At 39.0% G+C, this 18904-nt stretch overlaps 2 protein-coding genes across 5 annotated transcripts; one reads left to right on the forward strand and one right to left on the reverse strand.

Annotated features, from left to right (window-relative positions):
• Positions 1-1961: 1961 nt before the first annotated feature.
• On the reverse strand, positions 1962-9331 carry LOC127455663 (wee1-like protein kinase 2). Its single transcript, XM_051723688.1, has 12 exons — positions 9028-9331; positions 8265-8523; positions 7229-7425; positions 7106-7160; positions 6823-6992; positions 6421-6542; positions 4840-4986; positions 4625-4726; positions 4429-4514; positions 4070-4240; positions 3007-3155; positions 1962-2613 (listed from the first exon to the last, which is right to left on the reverse strand). The coding sequence occupies exons 2-12, from the start codon at positions 8517-8519 to the stop codon at positions 2478-2480; spliced, it is 1590 nt and encodes a 529-aa protein (XP_051579648.1). The 5' UTR covers positions 8520-8523; positions 9028-9331; the 3' UTR covers positions 1962-2477.
• Positions 9332-9419: 88 nt separating this feature from the next.
• LOC127455666 (DENN domain-containing protein 11) lies at positions 9420-17543 on the forward strand. 4 transcript variants are annotated; one of them, XM_051723697.1, is made up of 10 exons: positions 9420-9954; positions 10260-10359; positions 11490-11648; positions 12068-12224; positions 13236-13374; positions 13594-13725; positions 13989-14139; positions 14367-14435; positions 16557-16748; positions 16921-17543. In XM_051723697.1, exons 1-10 carry the CDS (start codon positions 9579-9581, stop codon positions 16931-16933), a joined length of 1488 nt encoding a protein of 495 aa, XP_051579657.1. In that variant the 5' UTR covers positions 9420-9578; the 3' UTR covers positions 16934-17543. The 4 variants fall into 4 exon arrangements, with proteins under 4 accessions (XP_051579657.1, XP_051579655.1, XP_051579656.1 ...); XM_051723695.1 differs by having other exon boundaries at positions 17195-17543; XM_051723696.1 differs by having other exon boundaries at positions 17199-17543.
• Positions 17544-18904: the final 1361 nt, after the last annotated feature.

Raw genomic sequence — 18904 nt, forward strand, 5'->3', positions numbered from 1 at the left:
GGCAAGTGAGAGCGCGCACAAATGATTCAGTAACGCGCGCGCAAGCTTTCTGAGTCATTTAGGTTGAATCGCGATTCTGACTGCTTTCCTATCACGTGTGAACAATTCATGTTAAAGAACTGACTCAGATGAGCGCTTAATTTGTGATTGTACATCTTTAGTTCTGATTCAAAACTGCCATTAGTAAACACCGGGTAGTTTTTCTCAATGCAACGCCGCTACCAAGTCAAAAATATAGCTTCGCTAATGAAAAGCTATTTGATTTAAAACTAGCGAAGCTACCACCTCGCTACTCAGAAATGTAGTAATGCCCATCACTGCATACAGGCAATGCTAAGTATCATGATCATGTTTTATATTTAGTAAGAAAGTAAACAGTAAGTTGTCCAAAGAGACTGACAGGTACAGTGATGTGTCACGTGACTTCGTTCACTTTTATGTGCCACAGGACACTGGGCAGATTTGGTTGGATTTTTCAAATCGACGGAAGAAGAGTTTGTAGCTATGTCTTACAAGGTTAGTTAGGTGTACTTTTTAATTATGAACGGATCCAAAATCATGCGTTATTAATAGGGTTGTGCACAGTATTCAAATATCAAAATCACTATTCGGTTATTCTGCACAATTCCGACGGTACCCGACAAACCAACAGGTTTTGGGCCTGGTTCAGTTCAGTTTTTCAAAGTAGGCTATAGGGCGTGTTACGGACTGTTCACACGTGCGTCGAGGCCATGTAAACTCGCACTAGACGGACGTCTTTGATCGCACTTGTGCCACAACTCACTTTTTTCAGCGTGCCACACAGCTGCATTTGTTTTAAGACAATGTGTTAAGTTAAAAAGAACTTTAATATTTATAAATGCATCTCGAGACACGTGTTCCGTTTCACCATTTGTTGAGCTGCATCAAGTCTTTTCAGCCGGTGTCGCAAATCAACATTCTGATGAAGTTCAAGTTCCAAAGAGAATTTAATGTGACTGTTACACGTGTTTCCAGATTGTTTTTCACCTGGCAAAGTTTCAGCGTTTGTAAAACGGTGAGCCAATGTTTTTTTTTTTTTTTTATCCCTTTTTGCTCTGGTGTGCAGACAATAATTACACAAGTTAAATGCTGAACCACTTAAAAATAAAAATATTCCGAAGAAGTCCTATAAACCGCAGCATTCGTTGCCTCATGGAAAGTGAACCTGCCAGGCAGAATTACACATTTTCCATTTAATAAGAATAGGCCTTCTACGTTGCAGGCAGTGACAGATTATTTTTGTTCTACTTTAGTGTGATTTTATCATTTGAAGATGTATGTATTGTGCTATTTCGGCTCATAGCTCACTGTGCACTTTATTCCCTGCTAATCTGAGATTGTGTTTGACACATCCATGGCAATAAATGTTCTTTATTCCCGAGTCTCCCGACAAATAACACAATAACCGTTTGTGAACTCTCACAGTTAACCAAATATTACAAAAAGTTATCGTGCACATATTTAGGGTATAATTCATCTTTCGTTTTATCATTAAACATTAAATGCATGCATGATTTAAACATTTTAAAGTCCTCCATACTGTTGCATGAATTCTGGCGCTTATATGAATTTAAACCATCAGCTTTGTACACAGCCAGGGTAAACTGCACCTTATCTTTGGAAGCGTTTTGTAAATCAGACGCTGTTCTCTGTAGTCCATCAAATAAACGCGCTGAACCTGTGAGACGCAGATTCCCTGAGCGCGCACTCGAGTGTCTGTGCTCGCGCTGCTGTAGTCCAGCACATATTCGGCCGAACAAATGGTATTTCACATAAGGTTGAAATTTACATGGATTTATAACAGATATCTCAAAATAAATACATTGATTTAGAGCTCGGGCCCTTTGGGTTGAGGCCCCTGGGAAACGGCCCAATCGGCCCGGTGGTTAATCCGTCCCTGGCAGTGACAGTCCCACTGGAGCAACAGGGGTATATAGGTGCACACCAATCAAACATTTTATTGGGGTAGTAAAAGTAGTTTCTTTACAGAAGGGTAAATTTGACCATTCATTAGACAAAATCCCAAAGTCTTGTAATGCAAAAGATATTGAGTCAACACAGTAGATAAAGTTGATGGTGCTGACTGAACAGATACTTTATACTGTATAAAACAGCATCACTCAGTACATTTAAAATCTTTATTTACAATTAAAAGTTATGACAAGAAAAATGTGCCGTGTTTAACAGTAAATAAAAAGTCAACGTCAACCTTAAACAATTTGCTGAATCATGCACCAAAAATAACTGTGATTAGTGTTCATTCCTGATATGATGTGTGTCAGATTCACACACCAAGACAAATCGAGGATCTGAAGTTTCATTTTTACCAGTAGTAACACGCATGCTGTGTAATTAAAAATAAAATACCTGACTTTACTGCATATAGGGAATAGGGGTATGTAGATCTGGTTGGCACAAGCAGTACATGACAAATCCAGTGTTAAACTCAGTCAGTGCTAGTCTCCAGGGAAACCAAAGCTTGCAGAGCGGGCTGCACCTCTGCCCACAAGCTTCCTCCCAGTTCTTGGAAGCGACCCTGGTTGGGATGACTGCCTGGGTGAGATAGCAGCTAGTCGGGCCTCCTGGAGTTCCCTAAGTAGATATGAAAAAGCAATGTATATGCTTAGAATGCAGACATTTTTATTGTAAAGAAAAGTTTAAAACAAAATTAGAGAAAGCAAAAGTACAACGCTCAATTGTTTCGTGTTGAAATGTTGAGAGCAGTATTAATGTGACTAACTGCTATTAGGTGGCATGAAGAAAAAGTTAGAGTCTCAAGAGTATCAGCATTTCTGTCATGATTATTGATTTATATCTGTAATCAGACTTATACTGTATATTTACATTTGCCCATTTTCCAGATATTAATCCGAATGGATTTACAAATGGGAAAACAAGCATAAGCAATTAATCCAACAATAGTGCTACCACATTCAATTTCTATCGAGTACTAGATTCGTACAATAAATATAACCCCTGCCTCACCTCTCCAATACAGCTGTTCTGAACTTTTCCACATTGAGCTCCCTACGAAGCTGCGCAGCCAGTTTCCCAGCCCTCTCTTTGCGCAGTACATTGTGCCGACACAATGCAGATGCAGAAGGTCTTAAAGTAGGATCAGGATCTAACAGCGTCTGTAAAATACAAGTATAATCTATATTACATGTGTCCCATTTGGATCCACTCAAAATAAAACTAATAAACCATAAGCATATATCAGAGAATATTTCAGAATAGCCAAAAAACAGTGCAAACACACAATTGAAACTAAACTTATAATTAAGTGTATGCCCTCTACTGGATGGACCTTGAAGTACTGTCAAAATATAAACTAGACTTTTGGTATTTTCTAACATGGAAACATGAACTAATCTTTGTAGAAACAGCTACTCAAAAACAAAGTGCTATAAACAACAGATGTGCTGCTTTTTCACACTACACTTAACTCCCCATTTACTTTCAATCAAACCCATCCGAATGCGGGAGATCGGAAACGCAAGCTCATGCAAAGATATTTTGCATTCTGCTGTGCACCAGTTCATGTTTGGTGAACTCTTACCTGTGAATTCAGATGATGAGAAGATGATCACCTGTAGATGATCTAAACGCCACACACTGACCTCTTGGTCACACTGACCACACTGCATTTTTGCTATTAATTTATTAAAACCAGAATGATCAAGGGTCAGTGATTAAAAGAGAATAATTATCCAGAACTCAATGCAATTGCAATGTTGCAATGTTTATTTCAACCTAACCATACAGTACATAGTACTGTTCCTTCTAGTAAATAAAAATTGAATTTGCAAAAGGGAAGAATTTAAGAGGCCTCATTGTTATGATGCATCATATGGCCGTCAGTGCTGACACACATTGGCGGAACTTGCAATTGGCCAGCGCAAGTGCTTGATGGCACAGATGCAACTGTCCAGCCTCTTCACACAGCGATGTACCAGAAGCCCTCGAGTGACTCATCATATCATGTCTGTTATGGTGTCTGAAATAATTTGGCATACTCAATCTAGTGTGACCCCAGCTTGAATTGTACCTTTATAAGGCCTTTAAAGGGTGGTGGTAGCTCCTGGGGCAGGCTAGGTAGCTGACCCTGCCTAAGGCTGTGCCAGTCATCTCCATTCTGTGGAAGTGGTGGAGCTCCAGCAGCTAAAAACACTGTAAGGCCAAGCCCAAAAATATCTGCTTTAGGAAGATGGGTGTAGTCCTGCAGGTAAGAGACCGCAGAAGAGAGTAGATCACAACCGGTGACAGTCACAACTACAATTAATTTGTTTCCGAGTTCATAGTTAATGCCAAAGAATAAAAGATCAGTGAAGTTCACTGAATGAGAAAGCTATCATTTCATCTCTACATTCAAATGGATGCTCGGAAAAGTTTAAACTGATGTTTTACCTCTCGCAAGACCTCGTAGGCAAGGAAGCGGCTGTCCCCTTCCTCTACCCGAGGACTTGAGATTGAGGTCACATGACCCAAGTCACCTACAAAAACCAAGACACATCAGGCCCATAAAATTAGCTATTAATGACATTGCTGTTTTATATTGTCAGTCAAATTGAAATATTAACAAATAATTCAGGTAGAAAAGTACCAATTTTATATAAAACCCCAGAGGAATGGCTTTCATCCTCTTCTTCACTATCTCCCTCACCACCAGCACTAGAGCTGGGTCGACGGCAGATGAAAACATTACCTGAGGGAAAAAAAAAAAAACGTGGACCATTTGCCAGTCAATGGGTCTATGTTTCTATAACAAGCAAGAAACTATGAAAGAGATACACACAAAAAATAGAATATAAAGCTCACTGGGTTTGATATCAAGATGCACCAGGCCTGAGCTGTGGATGTATTTGAGTCCCATGGAGGCCTGTAGGAGCAGATCCCTTAGCTCTGGGACGCTGAAGAACTCCCCCTGCTCTGCTTTATCAGTTATAGCATCATGGAGGCTACCCCCTACAAAAAGACCTTGTTTAAGTTTCTTTTTTCTTAAAAACAAAAAAAGAAAACATTGTACTGATAAACTGAATCCAAAATGCCAAAACTTAAATACATACTGTGTAGCTAAGTGAATAAGTTCACACCCCTTTCAGAATTCATACAAAATGAGATGCTTTAATTTAGTATTGCCCTTCAGAAGCATAACAGATATTTCCATATATCCCACAAGAAAAAATAATTTACACAAATCATCCTGTTCAAAAGTGTACATCCATTCCCTTGGTTCTTAATATAGTGTGTTGCCTTCTTGAGCAATGATTGTTGGCTCCTTCAGTAATAGTAGTGTATGTCTCTCAGTTGTCCTAAATGTCAAAAGCTGAATCTCAACATCATCCAACCAGTGTTGGGAAGAACTCAAATGTACAGAAGATACTGGGAAACCAAAGAACATGCAACACCTGGTGGGTTTTTCTTAAAGGAATTTTCCAGGTTCAATACATTAAGCTTAATAAACAGCATTTGTGGTGTAATACTGATAACCACAAAAAAGTATTTCGACTCATTCCTCTTTTTCTTTATTAAAAAAAAAAAAAAGGGGTTATAGTGAGGAACTCAACATCAACAAATGGAAGTGAATGGGGCCAATCTGTAAACATTAAAATACTCACCGTTTCAAAAGTATAACCACAAGACAAACTACATGCGTGTTTACATGATTTTAGTGTGATAAAATCACTAACCTTTTCTGTGTAAAGTTATAGCCTACTACATTGCCATGACGATGTAATGTCAACAAACACTAAAACTGTAAAATGACTATTTAAACATGAGCACAAGCACAAATAATACGAGTTTTAACAGAAGAATGGACTGTAAGTGCTTTTATAAAATTATAAGCTTCACATTTCTGCCTTTAAACCCTCAAAAAATTGGCCCCATTTACATCCATTGTAATTGCCTCACTGTAATTTCAGTTTTTGCTTTTTAAAGGAGGGATGAGTCGAAATGGTGTGTTAATCAGCATTATGCCAGAAATGCTGTCAATTGAGCTTAACTTGTATTGAACACAGAATATTCCTTTAAGAACAGTGGGCTGTGGGCTGCTTTACTGTTTAGGACAACGCAGAAACTCATGTACAACTATAAAAATAAAAAGACAAAATACAAAGACACAAACAGTCATTGATCATTTAGGAACCAATATTAAGAACTATGGGGATGTAAACTTTTGAACAGGATCATGTGCATTTTCAGTTATTTTTTTTGTGTTGTGGAATATATTAATATTTGTTATGTCAAATATCTTCATCACGGCAGTACTATGCAATTTTATGATCCCTCATTTTTTTTTTAATGAAAACATCTTGCAGATTCTGCAAGGGGGATGCAAAATTATGCAATCAACCTATACACAAGTATATATCTATCTTTTGGGAAATTTTGTCCTACCATCACAGTACTCGTTTTGTATAATCATATGGTCATCCTCTGCCCATGCCGAGTAGTATCGGACAACATGGGGGTGATGTCCCAGCACTGCATGGGCATACACTTCCTTTAATGCCAGCTGCCTAAAAACATTTTTAATTTAAAACTCAGAAATACTTAGGACACATTTTACATTCATTAAATAATGAATGAAGTTATTTGATTATTACCAAGACCTGTCAAGGGTCAACAATTAAATGAAAAAAATATCATCCAGAACTCTGATTGCAATGTTTATTTCAACCTAACCATACAGTGTAAAGTACTGTTCCTTCTAGCAAATAAAAATGTAATTTGCCAAAGGGAAGATATTAAGAGGCCTCATTGTTATGATACATCACATGGCTCTCAGTGCTGACTCACTCATTGGCGGAGCCTGCAATTGGCCTACGCGAGCGCTTGATGGCGTACATGCAACCATCCAGCCTCTTCACACATCGATACACAGCACCAAATTCGCCCACGCCGATGCAGCCCAGCTCAAGAAACTCACCCTCATAACGTGACAGCATGCGGGCTGACACTGCTGGCCTCTGAGGGCCGACAGATGGGAGAGAACACAGAGATTTCCCAAAGATTTAAGCGGGATTATGGAAGACAATGGTGTTAAAATTAAAGATTTTAGGACAGTTCTTTGAAACCAAACCTTCGGTGGGAGAAATATATTCTCATCCTCTGATGAGTTTTGAGTTTCCTTGAATCTGTTGAAATAAATGTACTTCAATTAAGTTTCACAACAGGCTTTGGTGCCATGCAAGTGCTATGTTACCTGTGTCCATCATCGTCATCATCACTCCTTTGGCTCTTCCTCTTATAGTGCTCACTATTCCTGTGCACTGTGTCTGGTGTAAAAGGGTTGATGTTCACTGAGGGCACACGGTCAAAAGCAGTAGACAGGCGAAGGAATTTTTGACTGCGACATGGCTTGCTGCTAGAGCAGGGCAGAGTCGATTTCGACAGCAAACTCTGGGAGGGGAGAATGTTTAATATGATATAAACAGTAAATATAATTGTTTGTATGGTTAACTGAGATTTCAGACTGCTGCCCCAAATGAAATAGGATGACTGAACATTACATCAGTCCAAGTGTGACACTTTAAGTTTCATTACCATAAAAAAAAAAAAAAAAAAAAAAGATTCCAAATGGCTTGGCCCATCATATATTGACAGCCATTTTAATTGGCTAAAGTGCTCAACTACACTATAGAATAAAAATAAAGAAATATTAAGTATTATAAACCAGTGGTTCTTAACCTTTTTGACTTAGAGGCCTCTCTATCGTCCAAGAGACTATTTAAAGCCCCAGAAACTAGTAGTGTCAATAGATGAAAATACTTATCACTATTAATTTCATGATTAAAGATGTTTCAGGAACTGTCAGTTTATATGTTGTAGGCCTACACCATTATTTATAAGCCATACATAGGTTAATTGTCTAAAATAAATAAATCTGTAAACACTGTCTTTGTGGTGCTACAAAAAGTCCTGTGTTTGTTTTGAGCGACCTGCTTAGACCCTCCCCAACAACTATCTGACTGTTTGAGCAACTGCAGAGTGGGGGGGAGGGGGGGCGTATTCAGAAAGTTCTTTTGAAAACATTGTTTATTTTTGCAATTCCATTCGGTGGCACTAGTGTCACAGAAATTACATAATTCGGCTTTAATATAACTAACTTTAAATCATTTTAAGTCATTTTGGGGGCCTCTTTGGAAGTTTGCCAAGGCCCCCAACTGGGCCCGCCCTGCTATAAACTTAAGTGTCCCACTTTACGTGTCCTCACCGTACGAAAGGTCCTGCAAGTTTACCTTCGGTGTACTGGGCGAGTCACAAAGCCGAAGTTTTTTCCATGCAGCATAAGGTATGGGAGAGGTGGGAATGGATGGGGAAACTGTAACACTCCTGGAGCGGTGGTGCTGGGCCCGGGGTGTTCGACAGGCTGCAGAGGGGCTTCTAAGTGGGACACTCCTTGGCGCCCATTCATCAAAGCTATTGTCACTGCTGTCCTCCTCCCCACTGCTGGAGAAGTTCAAACACTGCTGCATTGCATTCACAGAGGCCATTTCACTGTTCTCAGAATCAAAAAGCAGCACACAGACAAAAACAGGGAATTATTCCGTAAGATTAAAGATATGATTCAGGAGGATAACTTTAATAGTGTAAGGACAGCCAGATATTCTTTTCTGTAATGTTTGGTTACATGTTTGTGTATCAGACAGCATGCCCATCAGTGTCAAATACTTAAATTGAATCATTTAATTGAAATGGTCACTATGGTGTTTAAACCCATGACTAGACATTTAAAATATATTTATCAACAGCTGATCAAATCTGAAATATCCGAGGCATTTTTGCCCAAATCCCTGGTTAAATTCTGACCCTGGTCGAGTCTTCCCAAAGAGTCCTAAGTAGGCCTTTATATGTCTCCGGGCCTTAAAGATCTCTTAAATTTATTGTGAGTAACTGGAATGAGCTATTTACGGATGCTCCCAAAAAATTGCTCAAGTGTCGCTTCTTAATATGTTGCTTTGAACAATAATAAACATTTAAATCTAGTATACTCAAACTTACCCTGCTATGAGCTCGTGTGCCACCACGTTTGAACTTGGCGCGTGAATGTTAATGAAGAATCCAGCAATGGGCGGAGTGGCACGAGCCCTTAATTAACCCTGCTAACCATTTTCACCTCTGCAAAGAAATTTAAACACTCTCAAGATTAAGATTTCTTAATTTATTGAAATAAAAATAGGAATAATAATAATTTAAAAAAAAAAACACAATTTTGATCTAGAGGTACAGGAAAGGTTAAGGAAAACTCATTTTGGTTGTCAGAGTCGTCTGCATGTATATTTTTGGGTATTGCGCACACAGACAACATCATACTATTTATTTTTCGGGTGGGAGGAGGTTAGGTTGATCACCACGTGAGCGGAAGTGAGTGACATCATCACAACAGTGTACGCCTGGGTAGCGTCTGCTGTTATACTACATTTAGGCAACCTCTGAATTACATCCGCTATGTTCCGTGTCATGCGTAACCGTTTGTCGCTTTGACCGAGCCGCTCTGTACCGAGTGCGACGACTTTGTTTTTTCCCCACGATAGGCAATATCGAAAAACACTATGGTCGAGCAGTCGGATCGCGCTCCGCTTCTGGACTGGGAGGAGGTTCCCCCGGCCGAACTTGCCCCATCTGTTCCGTCACCGGAGATAGAGGATTCATCGCAGTCCGGTGTATCGAGTTACCCGGCCCAGGGCTGTGTAGGGGCAGATATCTCCTCGAGCACAAGCCCGGTGAGACCGAATAGAATAACAGCTGTTGTAGGTGAGAGTGCGCATTCCCCCTATAAACAGAGAGACCCGGGAGAAGATGGCTTTGCCACGGATGAGGAGGGAGACTGCGCCTTTCATGGACTGTCAGTCAGAGGCAGGATCACTGGATGGGAGGAAAAAGATCAAGTTGTTGCCGTGTTTGTTGTGACTTTCGACACGAGATCGGGTGAGGTTTAACACTGATGAAATACTGTTAAGTAATTGGTTAAGATCAAGTACTATGCTTTATTTTGTATACAGATAAATCCACATGTTTTGTTATATAACATGCGAGGAAATAAAGTGAAAGTTGTATAAGTCATCCAGCTGACTACTTTACTGTACTTTTACTGACTTCCTCTTTTAGTCTTAGGGAGTTCAGCTGAGCCAGTTGAAGAGTTTTTTTTAGTCCTTCTGCAAACACTATTTGATTAAAACCTGGTCCAACTGCTTCACATTTGTTTACATAGGCCCTCATTGTGTCTTTTCCAGGGAACATGATAGAATGGTGCCTACCTCAAGATATGAACCTGGAGGGAGTCGAATTCAAGTCCATGGCCAGTGGCTCTCATCGGATCTCAAGTGACTTCATGTGGGAATCCCTTTTGTTGAGCACCATTCATATACATATATATTTGAAGAAATAAGTTGGTTTTATATGTCACTTCTTAAATCACCAGCTTTGTGAAGGAGCATTCCTTTAATGTTTTCAAATTCAAAAATCTATGGAAATTGTCTACTCCTTGGGATCCACCACCCAGTGGGCCCAGTGAATTTAAAGGGGTAGTTCACCCAAAAGTGAAAATTCTCTTATTATTTACTCACCCTCATGCCATCCCAGATGTGTATGCCTTTCTTTCTTCTGCTGAACATAAATTAAGATTTCTAGAAGAATATCTCAAATCTGTAGATCCATACAATGCAAGTAAATGGTGACCAGAGCTTTGAATCTCCAAAAAGCACATAAAGGCAGCATAAAAGTAATCTATAAGACTCCAGTGGTTTAATCCATGTCTTCTGTAGCAATCCAATCAGTTTTGGGGGAGAACAGACCAAAACAGATTTCAACTACACTAGTGCTTGACGCATGCGCAGAGCGCTAGATGGCACTAGGAAGTGTAATCGTGTTTGAAATCATGATCGCCAAGGAGACTGCTGATGTCTAGATTTATAGTGGAAAAAGGAGTTATATTTTGGTCTTTTCTAACTCAAAACTGATTAGATCGCTTCAGAATACATCAATTATACCACTGGAGTCTTAGGGGTTACTTTTATGCTGCCTTTATGTGTTTTTTAGAGCTTCAAAAATTTGCTCACCATTTACTTGCATTGTATGGACCTACAGAGCTGAAATATTCTTCTAAAAATATTTCTTTGTTTTCACCAGAAGAAAGAAAGTTATACTCCTCTGGAATGGCATGAGGGTAAGTAAATGATAAGAGAATTTTCATTTTTGGGTGATGCCCCTGTCTGTGGTTTAACATGTACTGTTACATGAAGATTTTACCAAATGGTTTGTTTGGTAGTGTCTGCATCATATTCAGTGATTTATTTTTGTTGCCATGGGACAAACAGTTTCATTTGTTGTTATTCATTTTCAGAACCATGCACACTATTTTTCCATTTAGTCATTTATCACACTTGTACATGACATAAACAAGGTAATTTAGTGCATTTAGCTGTGTATGCATCTGGTTGAAATGTGTATGTCTCTTTCTGTAGATATTTCCGTAAAGGCTGTTACTTCGGACTAGCGTGCTTTGCCAACATGCCTGTGGAAAGTGAGCTGGAACGGGGGGCTCGGATGAAGTCTGTTGGGATTTTGTCTCCTTCATACACACTATTGTACCGTCACATGCACTTCCTGGAGAACCAGGTCCGGTGAGTGTTTTTTTGCCTCGTTCTACATTCAACAATTTTTATGTCTTTCACGTTTGTTCTTCTGCATGCATCATTTCTATTTTTAAGATGTTATTAATTTTTAAACACAAGCTCTGTCTAGCATGTGCTGTCACATGGAATTGGTTATATTATTCTGATTCACTTTTAAAGGGTTTATCTATTAATTTAGTATTATGCAGCATGGTTAAATCATAAAACAAAAACAAATTACACCCTGATGATGTAAAAACTAGTAATTGTGTAATGTACATGCACGTATGTTATAAATAATACAGTATGTTCTATGCATTTTGAGACTGCATCGTTGACTAATGTCTACATCTCAAGAAAGCAACTTCCTGTTTAGTGTAATGCTTTCCATAACAACACCATTTAAGTCAAAATGTGCATTCTTGCAGGCACCAGCTGCAGTGTCCAGGACAGTACTCTCCACTGGAAGCTTTCTATGAGGATAAAAAGGCAGTGTTGCCCCCAGGAGGCAATGGTTTGATCACGGCCTGCCCGACTAGCTCTCTTGGGCCCATAGTCAACCGCTGCATGCATCCAGAGATGAAGGTTTGAAGATATAACACTGTGTCATCTGTCATTACTCAAATCACCAGCTTTTTGACGTAGTGCTACATTAAAGACTGTACAGTAGGCAACAGTGTTTACATTCGTGATAGTAGTATTACATAATTACACTAGCTTTTTTCTAAAGACAAGTAGGCCAAGTCACTTGGGGAATTTCTTGTTACTGATTAGTAAGGGTGCATTACTTTTGCAACTCCAAGTAGCAGCATATGCATGGGAATAGTCTGCTTAGTAAAAACAGAACTGTTGTGAGACGACAGTCCCTGGGCACAAATCACAAGATCCTCTATTGTTAAAGAAGAATGTGAGATGAGATGATAGTGTTGTTGAAAAATGTGCTGATTCTAGTACGAAAAATGCAGTTTGTTGAAAAAATGCCCTGCTTAGTCTTAAAGACAAATTTTCACAATCCATGGTCTAAAAACAATCATGCTTTTCCTGTAAGCTTTAAAGGGATAGTTCACCCATAAATGAGAACTCACACTTATGTCGTTCCAATCCTGTATGACTTTCTTTTTTTCCCATGGTACATCAAAGCAGAAGTTTAGTAGAATGTGCGAGCTGCTCTGTGCCATACAATAAGAGTAGATGAGACCATAGGCTGTCAAGTTCAAAAAAGGACAAAATGCACCATTAAAGCACCATAAAAGTAGACAATATAACTTGTGCGCTATAGTCCAAGCTTTGTGTGAGGAACAGACTGACATGTCTCATCACTTGACAGCCGTGGTCACATTTCACTTTCTTTGTATGGAAAAAAAACAGCCTGCATTCTTCTATAAATAACTAAAAATCATACAAGTTTCGTAAGACATGAGGAAAAGTAAATGATAATAGATTTTTTTTTTCTTAATTTTTGGGGGAATTATTTATTTGAATGTATTTATTACAGTTTGTGTTGCATGTCTGTATAGTAAGTCATTTATTCAGTGATCTGAAGCAACAAACCATGCCACTTTTAAATATTTATGTTCTCTTTACACCCCCAATCAGATCACACACCCGGCTGGCTGCATGTCCCAGTTCATCCGCTTCTTTGGAGAGCAAATCATGGTGCTGTGGAAGTTTTCTTTGCTCAGGAAACGCATCCTCATTTTCTCTCCTCCCCCTGTCGGCGTAGTCTGCTATCGGGGTGAGACTAAAAATCCACTTACATGTGGAAACTTCTCTGCATATCTTCCATAACAGATAAAATGATAAAGATCACCATCTTCATCACATACAACTGCATGCACTTGCCCACATGCTGTCTTGGTATCATGCAACAATAATACTTCAAATCTGAGAGTTTTCACTTTATAGCTTACAATTATAATGCTTTGATTTGTGTTTTGACTATCACATCTCTTAGTGTACTGTTGCTGCTGCCTTGCTAATGTGTCCATTCCTGGGATGGGTGTCTCGGTTCCGGAGTTCCGCCCCTTCTTCTACATCAATGTGGCTGACATTGCAGCTCTTGAGACTGAGCTATCTTATGTGGCCTGTAAGTGTCTCAGTTAAGCAAGGGAATGAAGCAGTAGGCAAGTCCAGAATGAGTCTGCAACCTAGAAGTTACAGTACCTGTAATGGGCTCAAGAAACAAAATACTTTACTTTCATCATCACATTAATGAGTGGATAAACTAATAAGAATATAACTCAGAACGAAAAGTAACTTGTGGAAGTATTATTTCTGAATAAATCAGTGGAATGTTTGTTCAGACTGAAAAGTTTTGTAGATTTCTGCATGTTTTCTTTGGATTCTCAGGTACAACAGAGAAGATCTTTGAGGAAAAGAAGGAGCTATATGATGTCTACATTGATAACCAGAATGTAAAGACACACAGAGAGAGCCTTCAGCCTCTGCTTCGACTCAACAGTGCGGATAGAGAGAAGTATCACAAACTCTGTGAGCAGAGGTATGCCAGCGTTTTTTAACCAGCAAGGCTTTTAAAACAGGCCTCAATCTGATAGAATTTCAATAATAAAGCACCAGTACATCTGCTGGTTATAATGTATGGATGATCAAACAACTAGCTCATTGTGATGCAAGATCATTAGTGGTGCTTGCTAAAGCTAGCATCACTATTACTACTACTACTAGTTATGTCATTTGCTTAATATAATGATGTTGATATTTTTTCAGGCAGTTGCTGCTGTACTCTCAGGAAGTGGATGGAGACTGCACATCTAACGAGGAGGACCTCTTCATTCTGTAAGTGATAAAATTACACACTACAGCACATTGATTACAGTTTATAACATCAGTCGTTTACTGAAACAGAAAGAGTGTTTGAAAAGCGAAGCTTTACATAATGAACATTTCATGAAGTTGGTTTAGAGCCAGTTTCTCTAACCTTGCTTAAGCCATTTATTAATTGGAGATTGATGGGAGATGCAAGAATAATTTTCTCATACTTTGAATTGTGAATAGTTTGGTATGTTTTCAGCATTAATAATAATAATAGTAAACATTCTCTCTTTTTATTTGGTGTTAACTTCTATTACAAGGTTGCTAATATTGAAGTTATGCGAAAGTATGATTTGATATGCATATGACTTAGTTATTGTAACTTTAAGAAACTTTGTTTTACTAATAGGAAAGCAGCACACACTTAAATGTGCTGTAAGCGTTTCTTAATTTTTCCTTTTTCTTTCTTTCTTACTATTAATGCATGTTACTGGTTTTATTGTGAAGGATTCAGCCATGCATATTTGCTATTTTATAAATGTTTTTGGCCTCATAATCTTGAATTTTTTTTATCCCCTTTTCTCCCAATTTGGGAGCTGCCTCCGCTTCTGAGACAGTCAATCTGCGCATCTTATCACGTGGCTCGCTGTGCATGATACCGCGGAGACTCCCAGCATGTGGAGGCTCATGCTGCTCTCCGTGTTCCATGCACAACTTACCATGCACCCCATTGAGAGCAAGAACCCCTAATCGCGACCACGAGATGGTTATCCCATGTGACTACCCTCCCTAGCAACCGGGCCAATTTGGTTGCTTAGGAGACCTGGCCGGAGTCACTCAGCACGCCCTGGATTCGAACTCGCGACTCCATGGGTGGTAGTCAGTGTCAATACTTGTTGAGCTAACCAGACCCCCTTGGCCTCGTAATCTTTAATCAAAATGTCATAACTTGCTCTTCCGGTGGAATGACAATTCTCTGCTGACATCTCTGCAAGGGTTAGTCAGTTTTAACCCAGCCCCTTCAAGAGTCATGTAAACAAACTTGTCATCAAAGCAGCTAATGCAAAGATGAAAAGGTGTATTTTCGGCTGTTTTCCTCCAAAGTTCCTTGGTTATGGGTCAGCTGGCTTAAATTTACATATCGAAGGAGGAGGAATATTAAATAATTTGTGGTTGTATTTGAACCATTTCACGCCTGAATTGCTTAGGCGATCACTGCTAAAAACAATGTGACTTGGATGCATCTGGAGTTTATTTTAACAATTTAAATGCAGAAATCTTGGGATGTACAGCACGAGTAAGTGTTTTTTTTCCCTTTATGTTTAGTGGATTGTGATACAGAACTTTGAAATTGTGATCTTGCTCGATTCTCAACAGCTACAGCCTCGTAAGCAAAGACTGCAATGTGCTTGTGCTTTTACCTTGTCATTTTTTTTTCTTGTTCGATAAGCCGTTTCATTCGGGAGTACAGTACATCACAATACGGAAGTTAAGTCGGTCACAACTTCCGTTTAATGCTGACTTTAAAGGTGCACTCAGTAATTTTTATATAAAATGTAATATGACATATTGGATTTACTCTGACACCTCCAAATGCAATAGTTTTCAGTTACTGATGCCATTGTAGAAAATCACTATTTACAGAAGCACAGCCATGATTAATTTAATATATGAAGAAAAGTATCCAGTATCAAGGCAGTTACTAAGATTAAGTGAGTAGTATTCAGCTGGTCATGGAGGACCCACTTTATGTGGAATAAAACGGCTTTTATAAGGTTACTGATATGACTGAAGTCGTCATCTCATGTGAGTCAGGAGAGCAGCCAGATCAGAAAACTAGCCAATCAGAAATGATGAAATTGCTTACAGCACCTTTAAGTGTCCAGTGAATAAGCTTTGTTGGTATATTGAGCTGTGGAAGCACATGGATTTTCTGTCGTGATTGTCAGTTAGTTTTTTACACACTGGTTGTGCAAAGCAATGGAAAATAAATGACTGCAGTGGGAAAATTGCAGTCCTGTCATCAAATATTAGTCCAGACAATGTAGGTTCAACAAAATGGTTTTTCACAGCAACTCAAGACCAATTAATGTAATAAAAAATTAATCTGAACATCCTGAAATTTGCTCTGACCTTGTGAACCAGGTTCTTCATAGAGCAAAACAACCGAATCTTCCAGACCCTGTCTGAGGTGGCGGGAAGCTCTGAGCCAATCCTGACCGCTGAGCATGTGCGAGCCATGGGGCTAGATCCTCACGGCGACCGCGGCTTTCTCGTCGACTTGCTGGAGGTCTACGGCATCGACGTAATGCTGGTTATCGACAACCCCTGCTGCCCGTAAGACTTTCTGTCTCTGCCCCCCCCCCCCCCCCCACTCTCTCTCTCTCTCTCTCTCTCTCTCTCTCTCTCTCTCTCTCTCTCTCTCTGGAGCCCATTTTCTATTGGGGCTAAATCACACTGCCTGACTACCTGCATTCTTTTTTGTCTTTCTCTGGCTTGGCTATCTCAGGAGTCATTCTTGACCCCTCTGGACAACACTGATACTGCCAACACCAACAATGCCCGTGCAATCTGCCTGCAGGCTTTTTGTGCACTCTGCAGCCTGTCAATCCAGTGAAGTCTTTCCACTTATCTGTCTCTCTGTGTGTTTTGTATCCTTCCAACCTGGATTTCCTCACAAATCTGCCTAATATTTGATCCACAACGTGATGAAACTAATCTCTATGCCTCTCTCTTTACTGCTTTTCAATGTGTGGTCTTCAGTTGTGACTTTTTTCTTCTAGCCAGTGCTGTCTTGGGTAACTGAAGTGATGTCCCCAGTGGGTATAAATCTGCTTCATATGGACGCCAGAGAATCAGTGACATCTTCAGTCCACCAAGACAGAGCAAATCTCAATCCTGGATTCACCTTTTTCTTGCTGGTAACAACAGTTAATTTTTGTGGTTGTTGCTAATTACACTACTGTGATGGTGAGGATTTTCACAATCTCTACCACATTTTTTACTTAATCATTTTACAGTGTTTTGAAAAAACAGGCATCTGTCAGTGTTTTTTTTTTTCTTGTTTTGCTCCTGCAATGAGGTTCATTTTTGATGTAGTATACATGAACAAATAAACACAATCAGTTTTGATACATAAAACACTGTATTTTGGCACAGGGTGCTTGTGGATTGTTTAAAGACAAATGAATGAGAAATTTCTCAGTCAATCTAATTTCAGTGTCCAAGTGTTATTTGATGACTGACTCTTGATACTCTTTATTTAATTGACAAAATAGACGATGCTGTCTACCCTCATTAACTGTAAACACACTGAATGGGTCTTGTTGTATTACAAACAATTGAAGCAGAGCAGAAGATGTATGTGTGTTAATGCTGGACAGGCCTTTAATCACTATGACTCTTGGTACTGAATGTAAATTATACATTTTCAATCCACCGGTTGATGCACATGTGATGTTTAACAGACACAGAAATGTTATGTTCAGCTTTGTGAGTCATTTAATTTGCTCTGAAGAAATGAATGTGATTCTATTTCTGTCTTTGTCATCATCAGTAAATGCTCTATTACTTGATTAAGTGAATATGTATATACTTGGGTTTGTTATTTAAATGTATCTGGGTTGATCACTGCTGGACAACAGCAGCAGATAGACCTCAAAAGGTTGATTGTGGGTTTGTGTGTTTGAATGTTTGTTTCTGGAACTATGTCCTGTAAAGACCCAAACTAGACAACAGACTGTTCAAGTGATTCATAAAACTGTATTAATCTAGATGAATATTTCAGTAATTATTTGCATAATCCTTTCCATTTCCATCCACTGTCAATGTTAAGTTTAAATTACAGATACATTTTTCAACCTGCTGACATCACCCATATTGAGAGTAAGCACACCAAAAGTACAACATTCTTGGCAATGAGTGCAGGCACTCAGTTTGATGGAGATGGACTTTGATGGAGCTCTATAAATTACAATAAATGATACTGAGTTGCGTCTTGCCCAGTTGATTGTAAGGATATAATGGTTAAATGTGAATTTTTTTTTGTTTTTTTTGTTTTGGGTTTACATTTAGTTTAGAAATTGAAAGAAACCTTTCCTCTGTAATTCAATCTTGAACTTTTTTTTTTTTTTAAACCATCCTCTTGTAGGATAAAGATCATTGTTTCGTGTCCTCCCATTGTAAATAAATGGAGACTATATATTTAACAGCCATGTAACACTGTAATTGTACAGGTTGAATTGTCTGGTATTGTGTATGATAAATTAATTTTGGTGAGTTATTTAGGTGTTACACCAATTCTTTGTCACAAAAACAGGCTAAATGAATGTTGAGTTTTACTCTACAGCTATCGCCAAGCACTAGTGTAAATGCCTCTGTCTTTCTTACACTACCTGTACAGTAATAGAAACTAACAGCATGTGTCTGTTGTTTTAAAGCCAGTGATTCTTATTCACTGCCATTTTGAAATAAATGGTTCCTTCTTTTATACC

This window comes from Myxocyprinus asiaticus, chromosome 18, assembly GCF_019703515.2.
Source record: "Myxocyprinus asiaticus isolate MX2 ecotype Aquarium Trade chromosome 18, UBuf_Myxa_2, whole genome shotgun sequence".
NCBI classification, from domain to species: domain Eukaryota; kingdom Metazoa; phylum Chordata; class Actinopteri; order Cypriniformes; family Catostomidae; genus Myxocyprinus; species Myxocyprinus asiaticus.

Coding starts and splice junctions, on each gene's coding strand:
- LOC127455663 (XM_051723688.1), bottom strand. CDS start 8,519: ATGGCCTCTGTGAATGCAATGCAGCAGTGTTTGAACTTCTCCAGCAGT. Junction 7,426..8,264: donor ACTCGCCCAGTACACCGAAG/GTAAACTTGCAG, acceptor CTCCCCTCCCAG/AGTTTGCTGTCGAAATCGAC. Junction 2,614..3,006: donor AGAACAGCTGTATTGGAGAG/GTGAGGCAGGGG, acceptor ATATCTACTTAG/GGAACTCCAGGAGGCCCGAC.
- LOC127455666 (XM_051723695.1), top strand. CDS start 9,579: ATGGTCGAGCAGTCGGATCGCGCTCCGCTTCTGGACTGGGAGGAGGTT. Junction 10,360..11,489: donor CGGATCTCAAGTGACTTCAT/GTGGGAATCCCT, acceptor CTCTTTCTGTAG/ATATTTCCGTAAAGGCTGTT. Junction 13,726..13,988: donor TGAGCTATCTTATGTGGCCT/GTAAGTGTCTCA, acceptor TTGGATTCTCAG/GTACAACAGAGAAGATCTTT.